This window comes from Salarias fasciatus, chromosome 2 (assembly GCF_902148845.1).
Source record: "Salarias fasciatus chromosome 2, fSalaFa1.1, whole genome shotgun sequence".
Taxonomy (NCBI): domain Eukaryota; kingdom Metazoa; phylum Chordata; class Actinopteri; order Blenniiformes; family Blenniidae; genus Salarias; species Salarias fasciatus.
In genome coordinates, this window is record NC_043746.1 from 19,472,894 (window position 1) to 19,500,248 (window position 27,355).

General features: G+C 41.6%; 1 protein-coding gene across 5 annotated transcripts in view; it reads right to left on the reverse strand.

Annotated features, from left to right (window-relative positions):
- Window positions 1–27,355, reverse strand: part of diaph2 (diaphanous-related formin 2) — a 372,939-nt gene that overhangs the window by 84,389 nt on the left and 261,195 nt on the right. For all 5 annotated transcript variants that reach the window (XM_030103500.1, XM_030103494.1, XM_030103505.1 and 2 more), the window contains one exon: window positions 19,213–19,337. In XM_030103500.1, the coding sequence (XP_029959360.1) occupies window positions 19,213–19,337 (125 nt within the window). The remainder of the gene's footprint in view (window positions 1–19,212; window positions 19,338–27,355) is intronic.

A 27,355-nucleotide genomic window follows, 5' to 3' on the forward strand; every position in this document is an offset into this window, starting at 1 on the left:
TTATGATGAAGATTTGCCTTTGAGCAATACACAAACATGCCGCGGCACTCCAGGTAGGTTGCTTGGCTGTGTTACCTGCTACAACTGCTCCATAGCGCCATGACTGCAGTCATTTGGCAGTCTGCTCCTCTAATTTGCATCAGATTACATGCCCACGGAGGCAAACTCTCCTTAATGGGTAGCATCATCCACACAGGTGGCGGGGAAGGAAACGTGAGTTGGGGACACAAAAACGATCCGCCACTTCAAATGCTCACTTGTCATTGGCTGATTGCCGGTCTGATGACATACATTTTTTTTTTTTTTTTTTTTCCAACTGCTCAATCTCTCCCCATTAACATTAACCGCGCTATTCCACAATGTGGTCACATTAACCCAGTTATTTCCCTAATTACCATGTCAGGAAAGTCACCTCGACCTCAGAAGAGCGGATGCGCCGCAAATACCTCTGCTTTAAAACGATGCATCCATAACCGTCGCTTGCAGTAAATGCGTGCGAGTTTGTATAACAATGTAGGTGGTTTCAACTCCTCTAGATGCAGCCCACTTCTTATCGGTGTGGGTCGGGTGGGGTTGTGGGTGGTATGGAGCAGGAGAACAATCTATATCAGTCATTAAAATGCAAATGTGTTTACCAAAGTCTAGCTTTGATGCCGCGCTAATAACAAGCAGTGTGGAACAATCATGAATCAAAGTTGTGTAGCGACCTTATTGAACGCTCGCCGACGCCATGTAATGAAACAAGAGCAGAAATAAGAGCAGTTCCAGCAGTCAATACGAAATCCTGTCATTATCTGAGGACGTGAAACAGAGAATTAGGCGGCGCAAGATGACGCTGGCACATTTCCAAAGTCGCATTTCAAAGGAAACCTAGATTCTATGCCCTAAATTAAAGATTATTGCAAGTGAGACAGATAGGAAATGCTAGTGTGGTGTGGAAAACAAATATGGATAGAGGCGCAGCACCTGTTTATGCATTGTAATCCAATGCAGCTGGATAGACCTCGCGAGGTAACACATAGGGATCTCCTCTCTTGGCTGATTGTGTCAAATAAGGTACACAAATAAACAACACCTAATCTGTTTATGTATAAGTATAAAGGGAACTTTCTGCTTCTCCCAGAGTGTTTCAGCTGTTGTCAGCTGTGACCTTGAATGCCCCCTTACACGAATAAGACTTCAGCAGGATTCGTAAGGTAACTCCATCATTGTAATAAAACAGTGATCTGTTCATCCATTTTCCACTCTGAACTGTCGAGTTTGGTCATTTCTATTTGGATCAATCATTTTATAATAAAACATAGGAATGTATCAAAAGAAAGATCACTGCTACTAATCCAATAAACATCTCTATCTGATACATTTTACACTTTGAATTCATCAAAAAAAAAAAAAGAGCGTTTTGTCTTCTTAAAGCTACAATAATTTATCTGTGGAGTTCAAAACAATTTACTTATAAAATGTTTTTATACATCAAAACCGTGCAACTTCATACTAAAAGCTTTGGATTGTACAAAGTGTTTCTAAAATGAGTCCAACTGAAGCAGAAACTAAGTTCACAGTGGGTAACAAAAGCTCAAAACAAGAGCTAACATCAACAGCAGCTGTTTGGCAGGAAATGTTCAGCTATTACTCAAGATGTGCAACAGATATACTCAGCTCTACTGCAATTACAATTCACTTACACATGTGGCTATATTGAGAAGTATGAAAAATTAACTTTTTCATGTATTTCTTTTAAAACAATAATAGCTATTATAACATTTTTTACAATTACAAGGAGGGCTGAACTGAAACTACCTTTTCAAAAGACAAGCACACGTATTAATCTTTAGCTACTTGTCAATACTGAGTACCAATATAAGTACTTATTAATTGCCATCAGACTTAATTTACACTCCATACACAAATAATATGCGTAGGCTATGTGTTGCCACGGACTACCTCTGCACAGCCTCTGCGTCGACGCCACGCACGGCTCCAACAGCTCGACGGATTACGGACTGTGGACCGAGGGATGGAGCTCGCTGTGTGCCACAGACACGCTCCAGCTTGCTGTTAATCACCGGTGACATTTGGACCAGCAGAGTTAGCTGGGTGTCACTCATTAGTTTAACTGCTCACTGGATCCAGGGGGGGGGATTATACTCTGAGCTATGCTACATGCTACAAGGAGTTTCAGGTATCACACACCAGCGATGCTACATGCTGAACATGACATACACACTTAGGTTGCTGGTGTTGCAGGAACTATAGTTCGCCTGTTCTTGATGCAGCTTTTCACAAATATATCAACACATAAAATTCAGATACACACAGAACAGCAATTACAACTTTGGTCCCTCTTAACCACACAGGTAAAGCAATATAATATATAAAATCGTAGAGATATTACATTAGAATGGATGCAGCGCAATGAATTAAGATGTGGTGGCATTATGTCTACGTTTTAGTGCAGCTCAGAAAGTGTATTATAGCCGCACCTCTGCAATCCACCCCCCCAAGCTTTTACCTATCATTTCACTACACTTTTCAGTCCAGAGGCATAAACATAATAAAGCCACTTTTTAATCACAGTTAATTATAAGATGGCAAAAAAAATGAAGCAATAAAAATTCAAAATTAAAATTGATGGAAAAAAAAGGACCTGAGATTACCTTTATTCCCACATTATAGTGAACAAGTAAGACAGACAATAGCACTACTAATCACTGGGAACTGACAAGGGCCATCTCCTGCGTTTTCATCTGGAGGGAAAATAAAAGGCTGTGGAAAATCCAGTGTCTGCCCTGGGAGCCTGTGTAGCAACACAAAGCCATCCGGGGCTCTGTTCAGAATATCTACTCACTCATACAATCTCTGAGAATCCTGAAAAGTGTTCGCAAACCTCTTTAAAGCTTAGTCAATCTGAGTGGAAGGGATTGAGAGAAGAAAGGAGAAGGGTAACACGAGGGAGCGAGTACAAGGAAGCGATAGATGGGTGAAGGAGACAGAGGGAGTAACGGAGAAGGGGAGGGGCCCCCGGCTCATCTTTTTGCAAATCATGCCATCTCTGTGAAAGCAGACAGGGAGATAGGGATGAGCATTACTACTAATCTCCGATCCACACCTTGAAAAGAAGTCTGACTTTCATTTGGCACTAACAAGCTCCCTCTTGTGATCTCTGTGGCTGACAATAGCACTTCAATGAAGAGATTACACAGTGTATTTACTGTACTATGTAGTGAACCTCCAATACAAAACCGACTCCCCTGATTGTAATGAACTCCGTCTGAGTTACGTAATGGCTGTTTTTTTTTAAATGTTTCAGCATGGATTACATAAAACCCTAAACAACAACAACAACAACAAAAATGTTAAAAAAAAAAAAAAAAAAGACCTGGTAATCAGTAGACTGTGAAATTACAACTAATCTCAGAAAGGATTATTATCTCTGATCAGTCTGGCATCAGGGAGGATACTTGATACTGTTCTGTTTCAGATCAAATCTAATAAGCTTAAAGGTAAGTATAAGGCTTAGTATTCATTTGTGGATAGAAAAGCCCATTCTGTACATAGTTCACTTGTAATATGATAAGGAGATATTGTTGGGGGATTAGGTTATCTCCCAGGAGATCTATTAGTGGATAAATCCTACTGGCTGTCTTATGAATCATTACCTTACTTGTTACAATCTGATCTGCACACGCTCTCCCTCAAATACCAATACAATGACCATGCTCAGATGCAATCGCACACACGCACACCCATTTAAACCCATGTGCGTAACAGCAGGCAGGCGCATTTTGGAGCCATAACAATGAAACCGAACGCAGAGCGCCAAAGTGGTGCACTCAAAGATCACTTAGGGTGTCACTGAGCTTCAGTTTAAAATATACAAAAAAAAAAAAAAAAAAAGACAGATGGGAATCGGTGGTCTGCCAATACGTCCGCAGCACGGCGGTACATTTTCATTGTCCTGTGTGGGATAATCGTCAGAAAGGTAGGGAACAGACAAAACACCGGCTGTATATTCTGCAATAATGGCTAAAGTGACATTAAATAACAGACGGAATAATCTTCGTCATGGGGAATACAGGTTCAGTCAAACTGGCTCCAGCAGAGTGCTTTTTTGGCTTTTAGCTCACAAACCAAAATGAAGCGGCTTGGAACATTATGGAAATTGAGAAGCGGTCGGAAGAACGTTTCTCCACAAAGTGCCACAAAGTCTTATGCCGTTATTAACACACTGGCACAACGTATCTATCACACACCTTACTCCGGCATTACACATTCAGCTCAGGCAACATCCTGTAACACAGTCACGACTGTGGTATTTAGCAAGAACGAAGAAAAAAAAAAGGAAGAAAAAGACAACAAACTGAACAGTGTTTCTGTACAGAGCCTAGGGGTTAGATGGGTGAAATTCAATCCACTTTTTCCCACCTGTTAGAAATCTATTAGAGGCCAATAAGGATGCTGAGAGGAGAGGGTTTGAGATATTTCAGGTCAGCCTTGGAGGTTAATTGTTGAGCCGTCTGTCTGGTCAGTGAGGGGATCACTGTGTGAAACCAATCCTGAAGGCAGGGGATGAACAGTGAGTGTGGATGGCATTTGGGAGATTAGAAGAGTTGATGGGAGAGGCAGAGGCAGAGCGAGTCAAAGGGAGAAGGAGGAGGAGGAGGAGGGAAACATGAACCTGTGGACCTCAAATCAACACTTTTGCGAGGGCTGCCAATGCTAAGTGAGTTTGGAAATACACTTAATGTGCTTAAGAGTGGTTATGTGTAGCCAACAAGCCCAGTGTGGCTGGCTCTGCTTACATTCAAAGTACACGGTGTTGTTTAACCTTTGCTTGAAGGGGAGACAGAACAAAAATGATAATAGTATCAAAAATAACTGCTCCACCCACCTATCACTTACTACAAGGTGAACAAAACGCACACACACACACACACCTACATCATCAACCCTCTCCACTCACTGAGGTAATTAAAGAGGATCTCCTGAACAGAACAGACAAACTGATTAAAGTCCAGCTTAATCACATCCATAGAAACCTCAAAGAGCTGCTATTCAGCGAGCATCAATAAACAGCGTGAGGTTGTAGAAAATATGACACAAACATAAGAATAAAACCTAAACTGGCACAGAGGCTGGCAATGAGGAATTGTTCACTTCATTCTGATGAAGGTCAAATTAAAATGTGGGGTGGATGCCGTGGTGGGGCGATGATAAATATTTGGCTGTCTTTTCAGATGTACAGTGAAAAGACACGGCCCTCCTGTGGGCATCGCTCAACATCTCTGGAGCCGCCGCCATGCCAGTCCCATTTCACAACTTGTTCTACATCCGTGACACACACACACACACACACGCACGCACGCACGCGCACACACGCGCGTACATGAATGCCGCACTTTCTTTCAGACACTCACACATACAGAACGTCCCTCATCACCTTGCTCAGAGATGAATGAGTTTGCCGCTGTCCTCAATCATTTTAATCACTTCAATGGAAAACGCCTCATTCACAGCTATCATTCTGCGCTGCCTCGCAGCTATCTCATGTGTACACATTCCTGCACTCCCCTTAAACACCCCCCTCACATACACACACACATGCGCACAAACACAATGACTGTCATTTTGTGATAGTTCTGAGTGCTGTGACACTGGAGGACCGCATAACCCACTCGAGTGTCCCCTCCCGTGCCCCCCCCCCCCGCAGATAGCTAAATGACTAATGCCATTTATTTTTGACAGAGTGCAATTATAACTGATAAACAGTCAAATAATTGTCAAGTTCATGAAAACTTATTCAGTTTCAGAGCGAGTCTGTAGATTTAAACTATCCTGAGCTGCGTCTGTATGGAGTCTCAGCCTGATGCCCCTGGTGCTGTGACCGGGCCCCTTTTTGACTGTTGTGCACAGCCAAACAGCATCGAGACCATCAGGTTTATGGCGCCGACACAACAAAACATCATTATCACGCTCACTGTCATATTGCATAATTACAGGACAAACACCGATGCTGAACAAATAGCCCTGGATATGGAGGTAATGTGAACTACCTGGAGAAAAAAAAAAAAATAATACAAATCTATTTCATGTAATTGCACTGCTACAATGCACTAGCAACAGCCCTGTGATATAATGATGGTAGTATCGCTGTAAGGCTTAAACTGGAGTTGACCTTCATGCTTCAAATAACATGAGTTTTAAGTGGAACAATAATAATTCAAACCACAGCAATTCTAATTTGATAATTTCTGGAAAAAAAAAAAATCATTATTTTTCTTTCATGTAGAGGCCAAAAAAAAAAAGCATAAACAAACAAAATAGGATAGGAAAATCTACTGTTTTTGTTAAACATAGGCATTCAAAATGTGAATGATTACTTAAATTGAGCACTTCCTTTTGATGCTCTGCTATTGAGGATTGGCAACACAATTTGGATTCTTCAACACATAAAGATATTTAAGGACTTTACCTTTCCTTTTTCCTCTTTGCATCCTTGTATAAGAAATTAAACCAATCCAGAAAAAAAGATAATCACGAATAATGTATGAAACACAGTGACACTGCGGTAACAAGGTGAAATACAGGCTGCTCCGTGAAGAAATTAAAGAACCAAAAATTGAGCTACATTACAAATAGGCACAACATTTCATTGGATTTGTCCAGGGCAGGGAAAACACATAATCATATATCTGTTTTCAGAATGGAGTATGAAACCAGAGCATGTGGAGAAGATCCAGAGGCCCAGGGAGAACATGCAAACTCTGCACAGAAAGGCTTGAACATGTAGATTCCAATTTTTGTTGTTGTCGAAAGCCCCCTCCAAAAAAGAAAGAAAATAATAGATCCACTGTGGCATTTCGCCTTCTAAAATCCTAAACAAACACTGACCAATTATAATGTGAAACTGTGAAGACGCGTCATGTTTGCAAGCATAACTGCTACAGTTTTGTTTATGCTGAAGGGTTACATTTACTAATTCATCCTGGATTCTCCATCTCCATTTGCCACTGAGTAACACTTGTGAACCAGGTGGTGCAGCAAATATATCTACATCGTCACATTGCTACAGGGATTAAACAAATGGAGAAAAAAGATATGAAGACTGCCACAACATACATTGAGTTTTATAAATTGACCTTTAAAAATCGGACTTTCTCATGCAAATTGCTGTAGTGGGTCGACGGAGTACATGCAAATAGAATTAATTTTCAAATGGAGCATCATGACCTTACGCTCAGAAATGGAAGAATATGACCACAGCATCAAACAAGCCTCAGGCATCATAACCCCTGCTGTACTATCCATCACAAACGTGCCTCAAGAGCCCACTCGGCCTACAGAGCTCATGAAAAGTGCAGTCAGTCATTCAAATGGCTCAAAATGTTATTTATTTTGCCACATCGTGTTTCAACTTGCTCCAAGAAACAATATAGAAAGCTTCCCGACCCGTTTTCAATCACAATTACGGGTGCCAGGGTCTGCTCCGCCGAGGAGGAGATTTTGTTTGCCTGCATTTTTGCAGACAACATGCACATCTCCCCCAGGTTAGCGGTTTAATATTGGCATCCCTGCAGCGCCACTCTACAACAACATCTCATCACCAATGAGCTGCCGTAGCACAGCCGGCATGTACCCGTCAGTTAACGGCTTATTCAAAGACGCACCTCTGGACGTGTGCTTTCATACCTTCGTCTGCGCTGCGACGTGCAACATCAGGAAACCGGATAAACAGAAATGTGCCTGGATCTGCATGTACAGTAGTTGCTGGTGTGGTAAAACAGGCTCCCTCTCAGACCGCAGGAGGTCTGAACAGAGGAGAATAATTAAAAAGGCAAACAGTGTCATCAACACAGTGCTTTGGGTGTTGAGCTGTGAAATGGGAGGAGCTGCTGGTTCAAAATGTACCCCCCCCCTTTAAATTAGCATTTCAAAGACTTCTTTAAATACAATATGTCGGTGTTCCTAAATACAAGGTAAAGTAACAAAACAGGGATCTCCAAAACAATGCATGAGGCCATACGTTAAGTTCTGTGGGCATACTGGCTGTTCACAGAGTGTGACTGACGACCAGCAGGCCACACCTTCGTCCCTGCAGAACACAATTTAAGACACTTGAAAGGAAACGAGGAACTTGGAATCCTCCAAGTAATACAGATTGATGAGAGAAACTCAGAATGGTTTGCAGATGAGCACCAGCTCTAACAGAGATTTTTTTTTTCCTACATAATTATAGCGCTGCATAATTATATGTCTGCTTATTTGTTACTAGTTACATAAGTTTACATTTTAAAACAAGTCAATGTGGAATACTCTTTCTCATTCAACACTAAATATATCACAAAGAAGCAAAGGTGTGAAATTTAAAGGCTCTTGCTAGCGTCTAGTCATGTTCTCCACAATTTAAAGTAATGGCAATGGCTGCAAGGCACGGAGGAATCAAAGCAAAGAGCCCAAGGATCAACCATAAGTCTTCATCACAGAAAGTCAATTCAAGGTCAGCTGCTGGTTCAGGTAGCAGATGTGTCTCACGCATCCCTGTCGCTGTTAAATGACAAGGCTGAGTGCCATCAACTGAAAACGCTGTGTGACAGAGAGAAAAAAGAGAGAGCAAAAATAGAGAGGGTAGAGAGGAATCTGAGCCATTTATGTTACTTATCCATTTTCATTTCTACGTCACCGTTATAGCGGGCTCGGACTAACGTAATAACTGACACCAAATGCGTCGACGCACCGGCAAGCGGTCCCTCTGCCGTGCAAACAGGCTAATCTCATGTAATCACATCTGTGGAAGAGCTATCAACACAACCAGTGGCACTTCTGGGGGTCAACCTATCTATCCATGCTGCTAATTCGAGGTTAATTGTCAATACAAACTCATACAGGCATGACTTTTGTTTTGACTTGCAGTATATTAGCCGTGTTAGAGGATGCTGTAAAGCTAATTGTAAATACTCTATTTTCCGTGGCAGCTCTGACATATTACTGATTTGATGCCCTGGAACGAGGTAATGAGGATATCAACATACAATACCAGCACCTATCAGGTAACAATACAGCCTCAGTGGCAAGTCAATTATTCCGGTCTGTACCGTACAGATACATGAAGGAGCAAAATTAGATGCACCAGTGAAGCAGAGGAAGAGCATAAAGCAAGAACTCTTTCAAGTCTCGCTTTGTGTGTGACTGTCCTACACCCAGAGAGTGACATAAAGACTAGAAGCAGCTCATTGATTGGTTGAACTGATGAAGCAGTCAATCATTGCCTGGGTATATTTATTGCCTTGTAGGCAGACCGCTGGATGTTATGTTCCCGGGCATTAGTTGGCTTGCTGACTCAAAGCAGCACATTACCCACCAAAATGAACAAGAATAATACTATCCTTCTTGAGGTCATGGAAAGTTCACACATTTCTGTCCTGCAATGTGAATTCCCTTCGACTGTTTCACAATGAAGGGAAAAAAGTCATACATTTGAACCAATTAAATCTTTAGAAATTGCTGTCAGTGTTAGAGAATAGCTATTTATACTTCAACAAAATGATCAAGGTCTCTTCTTGTAAAGAAAATCGACGGTACCAGTATTTTTGGGAGTATATGAATGTGAAGAAGTAGTATGGAGTTACAAGCCTCTCGGCACATGTCATCAGCAAAGAATATCCTCTAAAAGCTGGAATTCAACATTGTGTTTTGACAATTCTGTCTCGGCCTTGACTGGCAGAGAATGCCAGCCAATCCACATTTGAAATGCGGCAAGGAAAAACAAAGCCTGTCAGAATGAGTTGGAGAGATGTCTACTGAGAGCCACATGTGGTGAGGAAGAGGATTGTGGAGGGAGGGGGAGGGGGGGGAGAGAGAGAGAGAGAGAGAGAGAGAGAGAGGAGAGAGAGAGAGAGGGAGAGAGAGAGAGAGAGAGAGAGAGAGGAGAGAGAGAGAGAGAGAGAAGAGACGGTTTCTTCTCTACATGAATCTGTCCCAGAGACACACGTCATGCTGCTCCCCCCACAGTGGGTGACTCTGACAGGATACTGTCTGTGCAGCACCCCCCCCTCTGTGTGATTGATGAGCCTCATTTTGCCAATTAATGGAGAATCCCCTGTTGACTACCATCAGATTGCCGTTTGTAACTGTTAGTGTTTCTGACTGTCACTGATTCATTTTAATTAGCGATCTCTTTCTCCACCGACTTTTCTATTGTGTCTCAAATTTGCGGCGCCGAGCGCACAGTGACGTGCCGAGGAAGTGGCCCACTGCGTTATTTGCTGTCATTAATTTATTCACAAAGTGCAAGGCTCACACCGTTGTAGACCAAATCTTTTCTGAAAGACTCGACCCCTAATGTCAACCATATAACATATCTTATAATCAATTAGCAGACGTGAGGCAATTAGTGCACTTTATTTGCATAATGAAGCGCCTAATTACTCCGACGCGAGCAAATCCAGTCAATAAGTTCGGCAAATCGTTTGTGGGGCCATATATATGAGAGGGCTGCTGAGAAGATGGCCCGCAGTCATGCGGATGCACTTATCCGTCCGTCGGCCTTGTCAGGGGAGACGAAGGATAGCCGCCACTGAGCAAAGTTAGAAAGCAACAGAAAGGCCCGGTGGCGAACGGCAGAACAACGCCGTATTCACTCGACAGCTTCGGCAAGAAAAGAAAAACACTACCGAGGGGGAGGGAGGGGAAGTGTCCGGGCATTGGTTGATTTAAATTGTAGAGCGGCTTTCATTTGGTGCACGCAGCAACTCGGGCTCATGATACTTGAGGTCTTTTCATCAGGGAGGTTTTGCAGTCTTTAGGGTGCTGTCTCACCGCACTGATTTGCAAAAACCGCACAACAAATGGTGCCACAAGGTTATATATTAGAATACAAAGGCATAAATGTCACCTCTGTATAAATGCATGCTCTTTACATTATCTACCAGCATTAAATGCTAAACATTGCATCCACAGCAGGAATAGTCTCACTTTTAGTCCTTGCTTGAAATGAGCAGTGAGGAGTCATTGGGAAGATCGAAGCCGCATTGTGTGCACCAGTGCGCCTGCCTACTGGCTTTTTGGAATCCTCCATTGATGGATTTGTTCACTGATAAACACTGTAAACCCGCATATTTACAAGGCAGACGACTTCAGTCACGTTTCCCTTCAACTTGCATTTGATAGAATAATTTTCCAACAATGGGCCTGCCATTCACCTGAGTCTCAGGGATTTCATTAAAACATCAAATGAAAGTGAAATCATGAGCCATGACGGCAGAGAGAGTGGATGGCTAAGCAGAGAAGTGTGGCTGGTGTCTACTGCAGGATTAGAGCTCAGCAACAAGTGCTCAAGGGGGGCTTTGCATCAAACCCAGGAGCCCATGACAAATGAGGGCGACTGGGCCTCTGTCTATTACCCTGCACTAAGCCCGGGCCTTTTGGGGAAGTAATGAGGTGCAGATTGGAGCCTCTGCCACTGGGTCCTTAGCCTGATTTTCAGTAGAGCAGAAATAATCACCGGAGACCTGGGTCAATAGTGGCAAAGTAATACAGCAGCTGAGCGACGCATGGAAACATGGAGATAAAACAGATTAACTAAACAAATAATTTTCTATTCAAAAGCTGTGTCTGTTGTGACTTATCACCTCTGCAGAGTACGCCTATTAGAAGCTCACCCAGTGAGCATCAACCTTGCAGAAGAAGTCATAAAAATGTATATGGCTGGGGCATACGGAAACATTTTAGATTGCAGGGGAGCAGACCTGAATCCCCGCAGTGGATCCCAGAGGACACCCTCCACGACTGGCAGGGCATGGAGGCTTTATCAGTGGAATATGACAGTTGCTCACTCAGGAGCAAAGGGCTGTATCGAGAGTACATCATGGGTGTACCTCGTGTACTCAGTGCCACACCCCCTCCAGCCGCTGGAGACCGGAGTCACAGCAGTCTGTCGGCAGGCTTACTCTACTGGTTAATGGAGCTGCCACATCAGGCCAAGAGTCACAGCCTAACAACATACTGATTGGAAAACTTCTCAGAAATTCCCTGGTACGACTGGAGCGCGCGCACACACACACACACACACACACACACACACACACACACACACACACACACACACACACACACACACACACACACACACACACACACACATTAATAAATCAAATTAATTAAAATCTTAAATCTTACTAAAGCAGGGCTTAATATAGTTGGTTACCATTTGTAAATAAAAACCAACTTTGGTGATCAAAAATCAAAAAAAAAAAAAAAAAAATGCTGGTTAGGCATAAAATCTTTAGTTTTTGGCTCCTGGTATGGCTTCAATGTAGTGCCAAAATTCTGCTCACATAAAAACCATAATCAAGCACAGCTAGGGCTTTCTGTGCAGTCGCGAAGCCTCTCTATGAATGCAAAGTCATTTTCTTGCACTCAGTTTTTTTTTTTTTTTTTTTTTTGGGGACACGACATCTGGTACAAATAATTACACATTTAAGGACCCATAAAGCGGGATTTATATTGTGGGCTACTAAAGATAGATTTTGGCTTCTGAAAATGTCTAAATTAATGCATGATTGGACCACTGGACCTCTCAGACTTAAATCGAGCTTAGGTGTAAAATTCTGGTGTGACTACTTCAAATGCAGAAACTTCAATATATTCTGAATATTGCATATACATGACCATGGATTGCAGTTTATGCTTGTATCTAAGCTGTTCAGTCTCATTTGATTTGGTTCATTTAATCCAAGCTGGTGTTTATGAGGTCTTTTTTTCCCTTTTTTTGGATACTGTGTAGAGCAGCAACTATCAGAAACATCAATTTCTACAGTTCATTCTCCCACAACTTCAATCATGTTACCTTGACTGCAGACTTACTCCCAACTGAAAGTCTTCCTTTTAATATCCTGAAAACATGCTGCTTGTCTCTTAAATACAGAAATTGGTCCTATGCCACAGGGGATCATATTGACTTTACTTGTCAGAGTGATGTTTAAAGGCAAATTAGCAAAAAAGGAGAAGAGCTGTACAGTTTGACACCTGGCATTGGAGTGGCAGCAGTACTGTGCATCAGCATGACTGTACTATAAGCTACACAAGAGGTCTTAAAGCTGTGAATGCAGATATTAGTCATAGTGTTTGTACATCCGCAGCACGGCAAAGTAACCTGACTCACTCTATGGCAAAATCAAAAATCAAGGTGTCACACTGTCTTTTCCAGTTTTCTCTGTTTGTAGTGATGTTCCAGTGTGTTTCATACAGATATGTCAACTACTACACAGTCGGTTAAATTTAAATTATCTCCTCTGAGACACAGAATGCAACTTGAACCATGACTATTTGTTCTAATGATTACATTATCTCATTATTTTTGTTGTTTTTCTTCGATTTCTAGACATTCCAGTTGAGGTGAGCAACGCAGAGGAAGAACTCAAGTAAAGGGTTCAAACCCTTTAAGCATCTCTGCTTATTTAATGCACATTTTCACTGAATTTCGGATAATTAAAAGGCTCCATCGGTTTATCTGTGCTTTAGTTAATTGGCCACACAGTTTACAGTGAATTTCATTAGCAGAGAAAAACACTTGGTTTGGGGTGTGTGTTGGGGCGGGGGGGTTATGGGCTTGAAGGAAGGTGGTGATTAAGAGAGTGAGCTTACATGTGCCAAAGGGGGGTGGGCGTTTAAGTATTTTTGCTTTAAAAAAAAAAAAAAAAAAGAGAGAAGAGATATTCAGGGTGCCACCAGCATGTTTTAACCTAGTTTTATTATACACAAGCATACAGAAATAAACATGATGGTTCTGTAAATACTTTCATACACAAAAGTGTATTAAACTAGGGTAATGTTTCGAAAGATCACTGCACTTATCTTAAAAAGGCAAAAAAAAAAAAAAAAAAGAAAGAAAAGAAACTCTGATAGAAACTCAGTGACCTGCTAAACAGAACAATTGTTTCACTAACAGCAATTTATTTGACCTTAAGTGCCTGGTGCCAATACAAGCGATTGCTGCAACTGTACACAACCCTAGCCTGAAGCCAAGAGCGTCTGCAACAGTTGCAGTTTGACACGGGCCATCCATAAGCGCACTGGAGGAAACCTCGACCTCAGGAGGGTGAAGTAAATAAGATGGCACTTGTGTGAACGCATCTGTCGATCCTCAAGGCACGGACGAGGAGTTACTGACACTGCCCCATGCATGGCGCCCCCCTCCCACCCCGCCTCCACCTGTTTGAGGTCACTCTCATATTCAAAGGCTAATTTCATCTACTCAAATATAGATGATTATCCATATGATAAATATTCATGGTTTTCTCTCTGAAGGCTTCTAAACACAATGAGATTTCAGTATTTCATCACGTGTGGATTTCATTAACCGGAGCTTGAAGCCACTATCCGAGGCATAAGAGGTGAGAACTACCTTGACGCACTTCAGTTCACAGAAATAACTTCATTCACGCACAGAAACATTATCTTCATGAAAGAAAGAAATCTATATAGATAAGAACAGTCAAGAACTAGACCTCTTTTCTAACAGCAGCGAAGGACACAGGAAAAGTTTGTAGCACTGCTATTACTTGGATTGCCGTGTTTTTCTGCGATCCTGTTCGTTAAGAGAAGATGTGGCTCGCAGCAGTGCAGCAAGGCGGTGGTCATGACATTTATGATACAAAAGATTTTAAGACAATCATAGAGATGTTTGTCTCTCATGTGTGACAGCCATAATGTCAATGCCTAGATCCCTTTAGGGTACTAATGGACTCTCAGCCATAACAGGAAAGTGTTGACCACAGAGTCACCAGCTGTCTGTACAGTTCTCCTCTCTTAGTGTACACCTCCTGTATTTTCAAAGGCACTGTCAATAACGATTTATCTGTCAATTTGACATTATTCCTCAGATCTGCTCGGCTGTCTCTATAGTATTCGTCACGCAGACTCCTCAAATATGCCGTGATCTTTATCAGCGGTGCTTTAAGCATGGTGACGCGCCTGTTGTCATAAGGATAATGAATGTTTCTAAGATCTTTTCCTACATATTGAACTGATGCACAAATACTATGATCAATTTTGATGCTATCTGAGTTACTAAAATTAATACTTATCAAAAGAAGCATACAAAATATGTCACTTCTCTGTATTTTTCATGCAGTGTAAACAGATGGTAAGTCTGTCATCCACATATTGCGTGCACACCAATGTGGATGCGATATGTTTCTTTAAACCATTTCGTACAGTATTCCTGCTCATAGAGCAAGCCATCTGAAAGAAATTGTGAGAGAAGATGTCGGCACTGTAAAAATAGTAGAGAACTAAATGAACCCATCATAATTTAGTTTTGTACAAACATTTCGCATAAACACTTAAAGTGAAGAGTTCAGGTTGATATCAAAAGTAATTAGTATGACAATGCTGCCTAGTCCTTGGCTAACTTGAGACTTTAGAAACTGAACTCTTGAGTAAATGTGACTATTTTCAAACGAAAGACTGTGAGGAATCGCGTCAAGCCACTCAGCTCTCTTCGCGCAGCCTTGTGGAAGTCTTCAGCAGCAACAGGGGCATTGAACACTGAAAACTGAATGAGTGTGCAACAATACCAAACACAAAAGCAGACTCACTTTCTCACAAACTAAAAGAAAATAACTTGGATCCAAATAGGACAAAAAAAAAAAAAAAACAGTGAACAGGTGCATTAAAAGTGTTTAAAAGGATGGAAATGACATCGTGCAGGATGCATGAAAAAAAAGGACAAGAAAAAGTAAGACGAGCGAGAAAAATCTTCGTCAAGAAGAATGATAGAAAATCTACTACCATCAAGAAATCTGTTTTTTTTTTTTTTTTTTAACTCAGTTTCTGTATGTGTTAAAATGAAAAGCTACCTGATTGTTAGAACGACAGAACGATTCTGCCGCAGTGTCATCTCCAGGGAACAGGGAAGCCACCATTAAAACAATGCATTTTAGATTATTCAAGTGCGTTACACACGCTATTTTTCTATATAAAAAAAGCTTACTGAAGCTGTTTTAGTAGTATTAATAATTTTAATTGCATGGATGAAAAATAAAAGTTGTGTTTTTAAATCGGCATCCAGTAAAGGTTAAGCGAGACATCAGCAGGTTGGGTTGAGTCGTTGAGTCCAGCTGAGGGAGATATATTGGACGTCTCCGGGCGTTCATCAAGGCTCAGTCCGGTCTCTCACCGCTCCCATCAAGCCACCTCACTACATCAATATTCTAGCATGCATAGTCCCACAGTACTCTATTCTGTCATATCCAGAAGCAAACGTGTGAGTGTGTGTGTGTGTGTGTGTGTGTGTGTGTGTGTGTGTGTGTGAGAGAGAGAGTGAGTGTGTGCACGTGACAGCAATAGCCTCTCTGGTGAAATAGGACTCTCTGGGGCTTGTGCCTCAACTCTACAGCCTTTGTGGGCCCCCATTACTTCTGACAGATAGAGATCACTAAACTGCTGAACAAACACCCCGTTCAGTCATTTGCATACATTACAGTAATGGAAGGAGAAAAATGTATCAATAAAGCCGAATGAAGTGGTTCCCCTAAGCTTTTCTTTCTTTCTTTTTTCTTTCTTTCTTTCTTTCTTTCGTTCCAATAATTTCAGCACCATAATATCCTTCGGAAAATAGCTTGATTCAACAGCTGTTACAAATGTAACAGAGCTTTGAATAAGAGGAAACGCTTAAACAGCCTAAATAAAAAAATGCATGTGAAAACAAAAAAAGTGACAAACAAGCATAAATAAATAAATAAATAAATAAATAAATAAATAAATAAATAAATAAATAAATAAATACCATAATTTATGGTTAAAGATTTAATTAAAACTATGGCGCTTTGGGGCACATATTACATTTAAAATACCTCGCAGTGACCCAGGCCTGATCAAATTAATCTCGGGGAAATGTGACAAGAGCTGAAACAGCAGCACATGTACTCACATACACACCGACTGTAAATTACTCTCTCTCTTCCCCTGTTTCTCGCTCATACACACACACACACATACAGGCCGGCTCATTCATCACAGTGTCCAACAGTCAAGCCAACAGGGCTTCACTTAACTTTTTCAGGGTTGCTCAAGCATCAAATGCATGACTTTTAGCTGTTGTTGTTCTTCCATCTGTCAAGCTTCAAGGAGCCAACATCCTCTCTCTCTCTCTCTCTCTCTCTCTCTTTTTTTTAATCCCAGGATAAAGTTTAAAAAGGTATGTTTGCCTTGACTTGGCTTTCTTATGTGCGCCGAAGGAAATGTCAGCCCAAAATATACAACACTGTATTTCACACTGTCATTGTTCCAACACTTAGCTATGCAACACAGATTAGAGTGCTACCTAAGCTCATTGCAAACACGGGTACTAAAACCTCAGCAAATCAAACAGTCTCCACTTTCTATCTCCTAATCTCTCTGTTTGCTCCATGTGTATGTGGTTTCATTCCACCGCCACGCTCGCTTGCACACAACCAGCCCAAAATTTGATATGTTAGGAGGTTTAAAGCGGGAGAAAAATTGTTCTAGATGACAAACCTCGGGGAAGTGGGCCGACTCTACGAACATACACAAATGTCCCGGGGTAAGAAAAACACCTGCGGCACCACAACTCTCTAAAAGCATCGAGCAGAATTATGTGATTGCACTTGTACTTGTAGTGGCCTGTGTACTATAAACATCAGAACAGAGCAACCTGGAATGAGAACATTTATTTTTTTTCTCCAACGAAAGCAAAAACAATGCGGCCCCGCCACCAATCACACAGTAGCAGCACTGGTATTCCTGACGCACTTGCTATAATGACTGGACCAGTCTTATTTTTATCACTTAATCATAACAGTGCAGATGAAACTACTGTACCAATAATAATTATGGAAATGGGAAACAACACAGATGGAGACGAGAATAGCTATCTCTGTCAGTCCTTTCCCGCTGTGAGTGCTTTAAATAAAGCAAAAGCTAAAATATGTCTTGTTAAATCCCGCTAAGCCTCCTTCCTGGCAGCAAAACTTGGGTAGAAGGGCAGAAAGAAGGAAGTGAGGTGTTTCAGGTCACATCCAGCCAGCTTCTCTCAGCCCCCCTCGAGGGAGGAACTCCAGACAGTGAAGGAGAGCCATACCGCAGTATATCTACACTTCTCCATTTCCTCTCACTGAAGCATCTAGTTCTCAAAGGAGCCTGGGAATCAATACTGACATTGGGGGACAGAGCAGCTTTCTTGCCTGCCTGCTCTTCTTCCAAGCTGCTGCCAGGGAGGTCTTTGCCTCAGTGTTTCTTTTTTTCTTTTTTCTTTTTGTAATTATACAAATTTAAAAGCCCTTCTTTGACTGGGAACAGATTGTTAATGTGCGAGAATGCTATTACTCTTATAACACCCAATGTGCAAACTCAGCCTCCATAAATCTTGGATAAAAGGAAGCAAAAACCATGTTAAATGCTGCCTTATTTGTGAGAACCCAGCATATGGAAACACCTACTCACATTTGAGATTACTCCAGAGTAATCCTTTCTTTTTCTTAATAATGTTGAAGAAAAACACAAGACGAGCTTGTTGACTGCTTCACTCCTTATGTTGTGTTTTCATTTCTTCATGAAAGGCGCCCTTCCCCGAGGATATTGACAACAGACTTGATTTTTACCATTGATCAAACCTACGCGGTGAGGACCTTTCCCTTTCCGAGAGGGCACACGAGAAAATGTGGGGACACGGGTAATTCAATTTGGGAGCACAGACGCTCGGGCCTTAAGTGAAACACTCCGTTATCGAAACAGGAGAGGCGCCACGAGAAAAGGCGCGGACGGTTGTGGGGGAAGGCTAACGGCCGGTCAGGAGATGAAATCAGGAATAGGCGATAAGTTGGTGTGAGGGGGCCTGGAGCCCCTATTAGAGTACCCAGGGGGACGGGCCGCGGTGGCAGAGTGCAGTAAAAATAGCCACGGGCATGATTTCCCTCTTGGGACCCGGGGAGGAGTAAAAAGGGAGATCTGATCAACATCTCACAGCAAGGCAGCCAGATCCATTCCCTAAATCCCCCAGGGTGCCACCTATCACACCAAGTGACTTAAACTGCCTTCCACTGCCAGAGAGAACACAAACAGCTCAGACCTTTGGCACGTCTGACAACAAAATACTGCAGATAATGTCCTAATATGCTACAATACCCGTCTCTAGGACAGCAAAATTAAGTACAGACCTGTGCGATTCCATGGAAATGCGTTAAAAAAGGATATCGACATCTTTTCCACAAACTTGTCTTGCTGGTCATCCTTTTTGGGAAAGTTTTCAATGTCGTTTTCCAGCCTTTGAATGTGGCGCTCCATGGTGGTCAAACTGCTCTTTAAGATCTCGGCAGACACTGCAAAGGAACGAGAAGGATACAGGGTTAGATGATTAGCCGGATTTGCACTTTGAAAGCAAGATATTCTCCATGATAAAAACAAAATAGATTCCTAAAGAAGAAGCAGAAAAAATAACTTCAACCAAGTGGGTCTCTGCAAGTTGTGACATACTGACTTGGGTTTAATCCAGTTGTGCATGGCCCAGAAAGCTAAGTGCGTTTGAATTTGTGTGTGTACAGTGTGTGTTTCTGTAGTGGCTCGTTAATCAGCCTGTAATCACTGGTTGCAGAGTTGCTGTGGAATCCACAGTATTCAGATCAGGCCTTTCATGTAAAGACTTCAAACAGTAAGTAGCGTCTTAGGGGATAAGTCGGGACAGGATCATGGATGCAGTAACATGTTTAGGTTGCTGTTAAGGGTTTAGTTTTATTCATGTGCACGCACACGCGCACACACTAGAAAAGGAAAACATTAAAAGTCTGCTATGCAGAAAGTCAGTCACTAAAACATGTATCATCCTTTGTAGATAAATCTTCGTGAACTGCAGATACACGGCGCAGTAAGTGGAGAGGTTTCATCAATTCACTGCAGTATTGGCGGTATTTAGTATAAAGAGTCCTTGATTGAAAGCCTTTCTGTTTACTTTCAGCTAGAATTGGTTTTGGTATTCGTGTAAAGCTGAAACTGTTGGCCTTTGGAGCACAAATGAGACGGGGGGGGGGGGGGGGGGGGGGGGAGAAAAAAAAGATTGATGGCTCCAAAAAAACAAACGCAGTCAAATAGACAGCATTTCAAACACAATCAAGTTCAACAGAGACGGATGAAAAGCCAGGTGGGAGGTCTTAAGGTCACCGAAAATGAATAGGTTTATCTTCCTCTTTGAGGCGATGCGAGTCACGAGCTGCGTTTATGTGAAACTCAATAGTGAGACCTGTCCAACAGGAGGGGTCAAAGGGTCACAGACCCTCTGTGATTCTCCCCCTTGAGAGTGTTTCTGCGCACAGCAAATTCCATCCAGTCCGGCACTTCAACACGCCCAACGAGACAAACAGACAAGCAAACAGATGGATGGAGGCAATCATACATCTACTTACTTGGCAGAAGTGCACACATAAACAATAAACGTGCGCCGCTGAATGAACGACATGGCCCATTGACAGGTAGCAGTTTGGGCTAATCTTGTTGTGACACACACTTAAAATCACTGACGTCTATGAACAAATGATGACGGTCCGAATTTGCACATTAACAGACACTCGTCTTTATAGCTCATTGTTTTAATTTGTTTTATGATTTGTTGCAAACCCTGATTGAGCTTCTAAACAGCCACTCTTAATGACAAGCCCTGACAAATTAAACTACCGGGTTCACGCCGGAGTGACATTCGCAAGGTTAGAACATCCACTTGAGTGGAAGGAAGGTGCGAAGGAAGTGAAAAGTAGGATAATAGACAAGCTGTCATCAGATGTGGCCTCGGCGACACGAGGGTCAACCTTGTCGTGCTTTACATCAGTTCCACAGCTTGGCTTTGCCCTTTGCCTCATTTTCTGACAATGAGATGGGATGGCGTTATTGTGGATCGCGCGCACTCCCCCCATTACGTTGAAACAGCCTCCAACACAAACGCGCAGGGATCCCAGGTCCTCTGGAGCGCACTCACAGATGCACCGAAACTGGCCGCTGCGATCGGTCTGGGAGCAATACGACGGGAGCGGGAGGTGAGGTCACTGTCATTATTAGACTTTTCAGCCGGCAAGCCGGGCAGACAGAGTGGGAGATTCACAATCCCTCCTCCTCAATCCCTCGGACAACCGACTCCTGGGAATGACAGTGAGAAAACCACACTATCACATAGTCTGTTTCTCTGCTGATGGGGCCTCGGAGATCCACATGCTCCTGTCACTGTGATCTCAGCCCTGCTAATGGTGAAAAAGGCAAGCGAGCGGCCAGGGGAGTGGACGGGTGACGCAAGAGCCGAAACAATTACATTCGCATTGAGCGTCGGGAAGGTCTTCCACATTTAATATGGCTTATGATGGCTGCTTGAGGCTTGAGTGATAGTATTGGATAATGACTTGGCTGAAATGCTGATTATAGAAACCACAATTGCCAAGAAATTGTGGCTCAAGCGACTGCAATGATGTTTCAGGGGAGCCATTTACAGGATCAGAGGGAAGCCAAGGGACGGCACTACAGACTACTGTTTACATGGGAATTGCTCACCGCTGAGACAAACTGGCACACATAAATACAGCAGCTGAAGTGTATATAATAAATCAGCCTTCGCACTGAACAAACACATTTTTATTTATATATTTTGATGCTATGGGCCAGCTTCTGCTTTTTAGAAATACATACATATTATTATTGCTATCCTTCTTTGCTCTAATAATCAGGCGTCTACGGAATCTAGCACAGATTCTTTGGGGATATCATTAGTAAAATTACCACAAAAATAACACTGCTATTTTCAGGGGACAGAAACGTGGCAACACTGGCATCTTCTGAATACACAATCCGAGCGGATCAGAGCAGGAACGGAGGAGAACGGGGGGGGCTTGTATGTGCCAATGATGGCTGTGAGGAAGACCTGCGAGCGTCTGAATACACATACATTTTCTCACAATGAGGAGAAATACCTGCGGCGGATGAGTAATGACAAGAGGGAGTGCAGGAAAGACAAAAGCCATTTGGAAAGCGAAGCTCTAACTCGGTGGTCAACATCCTCCCATCTATCGAGGCGAGCTAAGTTATACCAGCAGAGGATGCATTTCTCACTGAGAAGAACAAAAGAGAGGAGAAACATATTTCGTTAAGCCGTTTTCCCCCCGTTTCCTCCAAACAAACTGCCAGGGGGGAAATACTCCGCAGCTCACGACACCAAATCAGCCGCTATAATGTGGAGATGTCTACTTCCCATTCAGTGGTTTGGAGAAGGGGGCAATTTTCATTTGGATTTATGGAGAAATAATACCAATCTTTCAACCAGTGCTCTTGCGGTCCTGCCAAAGGTTACAAAGGGAATTGAGATTTATTCTGAACGTCACTGCCAACGTGGCATAAAAGATCAAGTTCTAAATAATCTACACACTCGTAAAAACAAAGACAAACGCAACATTACAACCGAGAGAGAAGGTCATTTTGAAATACGTTTATCAGCATCGCAAAATGAGTTTATGAGTTTGGGATGTGTGACAGAGGACAAAAAAACAAAACAAAACAAAAATGGGGCAGCAAAAATATTTCGATTTAAACCATGGCTGAGATTTCACCTTACATTTCTGTTCATAAAGATTTTAGTTTTAGACTTTTTTTTTTTTTTTTCAGACAGAAACAATTTACCATGATGGTTGAAAGTGGATTTTCCTTTACATGATGGGTGGGTTCAGAGAGTGGCACAAGATGAAACACTAATTAAAAATGATGTACCACCAGCTTTATTCAGTCTTCAGCATCTACATTCATATTTTTACCACTTGACGTGCGTGCTTGTCATAAGAATAGAGACGGATGACTTATGTGGTTTGTAAAAAAAATAAAGCATCAGAAAGCCAACAGTAGGACTGCATACTGCACCAGAGAGCCTCCAGGACTTCTGCAGTGCGATTGGAAAACAAAGGAAGTGACCACAATTATGTATGTGACAACACATTACCCCATACAGTCAAATGCACTTTTACATTTACAGTGCATTTCATCACATATTGTATAATTTTCCAGTTAAAATTATCGGTGTAGTGTGCTAGTTGGTGCAAGAAAAAACATGATTTGTCTATGCATATATGCAAACGTTCCTACATTTATAGTATTTTTATGCGTACACATCATTATGTAAACATCTACTGTGAGACACCAATTAATCTATTGCTGTATTGCATGATTTTTTTGTTATATTGCACCATTTTTGTTCATTTGCCGTTTGAGATGAGAAGCTATTCAACTTCAATGCACATCATAGGACAACAATAAAGCCTTTCTATCGTTTATATTTATATTATTCTCACATTTAGTGATGTTTTTTATTGCAATACTTTGAAAATTGTCTAGTGACTAAAATATCTTTCAAGCTTGTGAGATTACAAATGTTCGAATAATAATAATAACAATATTGCAAATAAAGCACATGTAGAGACTGACCTCCAGAGAACTCGGTCACTTATGCATAATGTCTGCTGAAGGGCATATTCATCACATCAGGGTAAAATTGGTTATTGATCAGCCCAATGAAACCAAGACATTGATGGATCGTACGTCTTCTTAAGACCATTTTGTTAAATTTGGAAGACTTTTTTTTTTTTTTTTTTTGAAACACTTGTTGGACTGAATTTGACTTTTCCTAAATACAACCCTCACTTTTTTTTTTGTTTTTTTGTTATAAAGTCTTTTGTGGCACCCCAAAGTGAATGAGAGATGAAGCAGGAGACAGCCGACTGTACAGCAGAGGAAACAGAAAAGACAGAGGAAAAGAAAAAAGAAAAACATGACTCTGTGTGTTCCCCTTTCAGCAGGAATCAAAGCAGCTCAACTTGTGGTCATGAAAATGATATTGTTGCAGTGAGAAAGCAGTCACATCGTTCTGTCTGATTACCTTGGATCATAAGATTTTAGGAAAAGGCAGTCAGGAGGAGAAGGTGCAAGATAAATTTTGATGGAGAGCATAAGGAAAACATTTTCTGAACACACACCTTAGTATTAAGTAGAAACTTAATAAATGCGTTTTTAGTTATTAGCTGACAAGCAAACTCCTTACTCATGTTTTGTTCATTAAAAGCATTATTGTGACGGGTTTAAGGTATGCATTTGCTTCTAAATAATTGAGTGCACAAGTTACATTGAATAAGACACAATTAGTCCAGAGAATAGACTTCACTATCTCATACTGGAAAGCAGAATGTCATTCGGTAGGCGACACAATTAATTTCACTCGGAGGACCCAAATCCACAGTGCGCAAAATCAAAACTGTATAATTTCCCATCAATATTGCAGTAATTGCTTGCACATAAAAGGCAAAATCCTTTTTGCTTTTGCTCTATTTCCTCTTTTAATTTGCATTTTCCTTAAACCCTTCATGTAACAGAACTGTTAGCATAATGAAGGATTTGTCTGTTTGCTGACCCCCTGAAGAGTAAAATCATAAGGTTAAAATCTGTAATGGTTAATCTGCAAATCCGCACTGCAGCTATGATCACAAGCTGCAGCCATTCTTATCAATCCAAACAACTCACATCTGGAAGGAGGAGATGAGATATAACTCTCTCAGTAACACGTATGATTTAATGTCATAATGACCGAAAACCCAACAGATGAAGTTCCTTTATGTTACATGGCTTTTCCACAACAATTATTTAACATTACTTATGGCTCATTAGCTGCACTGATATATTTATGAGTATTATGAATTAACATGGCGACATCATACTGCATAACAGTACATCTATAATGCATTTTCTCTCCCACGAACACTGTGTTGAGGGGGGAAAATGTCTATTTTGCAACATCAGATTATCCAATATCCTATAATTGTAAAATCTATAATAGAGGAGTGGTGAGCACAGAAACATTAACCCAGGAAGATTAAAACAGGACGTGAGAACTACATCATTTTAAAATTACAATATTTGGATTGAAAGTGTTATGTGGAGCCAATTTGTAAAAGTGCAACAAGACCACCCCCTCCTCTACAAAAAAAAAAAAAAAAAAAGACCCGTGCACTTTACTATACCTCACACTCTGGAAGGAGGGCTTGTTTACAATGGGGGTCATGTCTATGAGACTTTATTGCTTTTGGCAGCCATCAGAGCTCCAGCCCAGTGCCAGATCTCTGGAGGAATTACAAATGGAGTCAATTACAATATATTTTGATGCATGGGAAAGTTTAGACATTGACCTGGGGTGATGACAATTCCCCGGGAAGTGCCGGGGAAATCAGTCAGGGTGATGTGCTACTGCTATATGTGAGTCTCGGCGCTCCGCAGTAAAAAGAGAAAGGAGCTCACAGGGGCACATTGGTTTACCTCCTCCCTGCTGGCAGCCGACCACCTGAATGCTTCTCATGCACTTCACTTGAAGACGGCCATTTTTCTCTGCCGAGACATCCAGTACTTCTCTGTGATACTGCTACATGTCTGACACCACGCAAACATTATTTTAATAGTTAGGAAGACACAGCTTGGTGGTTCAGAGAAGTTATTTTTGGCCAAAACATACAAGAACCAGTCAGCACGCTTATATGGACTGTTATCTTTGTGCCCTTTTACATGCATGAAGGTTTTTATAGGTTTATGCTTGAAATCGTTTCGCCTTGAAATGCACTCTTCACACTTGTCAGTACTTGGCTACTTTCAGTAGACCTTCAACATCACAGATCACTGCAAGCGTGGAAGTCAGCAACACAGAAATATGACAAATAGTAAAGTCGCAAATTCCTTGTTTTCCTTTATTGTGGATGGGATGAACCCAGCAACAATCAATAATAGCTGCCAACACAATCCTCATTTTGACCATTTAAAAAAAAAATAACTTGAAAATAATGTAATGAAATATCAAAAATACTGCAAGAACTGCAGTCCTGCTCATGTATTATCTGCAATTATTACATTTTGCAGGGATTTTTTAATGCTACTTCCATCACTTATTACATGTTGAGAAAATGTAATTATTATAAAGAATCAAGTACATTTTTACACTGTTGACAGATTACTAGGTAATGGGCTTTTACTGCATTGGAAAATGCCAAATTTACTACATTACTGTCAGGTATTAAAGTATTGGTCATTATTACATTATTGGTTTTGACATACCCTGTCGTAACAGGGTACACTATGTCATAATTAAAGTCTCAATAGTCGCATGCAGATCGGCTTTCTGGTCAAACTGTATGTGTTTGCTAGACTTTAAAAACGTTGATCTGAGTGGAGCTAACGTGTTTCCAGGAGGTTTTACAGTCCGCTTTGAGTTGAAGTTGAACCGTGAGCTGGTTTCCTGCATTCACGTATGTCGCTACGCGTGTCTGTAGCGGCGCGCTGTGGAAACGAGCGAGCTGTTGGACTGAAATAAAAGTCTTAGCTGGAGGATATTTTGAAGTTAAAACTCAGCGCTGTCCTCATCAAGGTAAATTACCAGACGAAAGGGTCTCTGGTACGATTGCCAGAGCGACAAGTGTTACTAAAACAAGCAATTAATTACAGTTTGCTAATGACCGCTATGTGGCTAAATGACAGATAAAAAACGCTTTATAACACCTCATCTCAAAGGCCCCAGTCACACAGACATCAACACTGATTAAAAAAGTAAATACTGTGGCAGATCATTTAAAAAAAAACAACAAAAAAAAAACAATACATATAAAAATTGGATTACACGACTCGCTACTTCAAACAAGGCTGCAGTGGCAGGTAAAAGGAGATACTGGAGGCTTGGAAGAGACACGACTGGTGTGAGGGCAGCAGACAGGAAAAGATGCTCAGCGATGGGGGAGTGGCGGTCATAATAGCCTGCAGAGGTTTACTCATGCCTCTAACCCCATTCACAACTTCAAAGTTGCACCTTATCACAGAGCTGAGGCTGTTTCACCCGACACCTCCAAGAGACACACTTCATGTGACATTTTTCTAGATCTAAGAAACCTGCAGGACCGTACTTGACTCGCCGAGTGGCTCGAGAGCCGCAGAATGCGGGGGATCGAGCATAATTTTACATTGTCACACTCTATTAGATCTGATTAGGTGTCGCGGTGTTTGTGCTGAAGTGATCTGAAAACAGGAACAAACAGATATTTTGCAATGTTCAAAAAACAAAAAAAATCCACAAAATGAGGCAACAACAGGAACCTGGCTTTTAAATATTTAACATTAAGTACAACAACATCAATTAATATGCAGTAGGTGCAAGCAGCCATTACCAGGGTGTAAACTCAAGGGTACACACACACACACACACACACACACACACACACACACACACACACACACACACAGACACACACACACACACACACACACACACACACACACACACACACACAAAGACAGATAT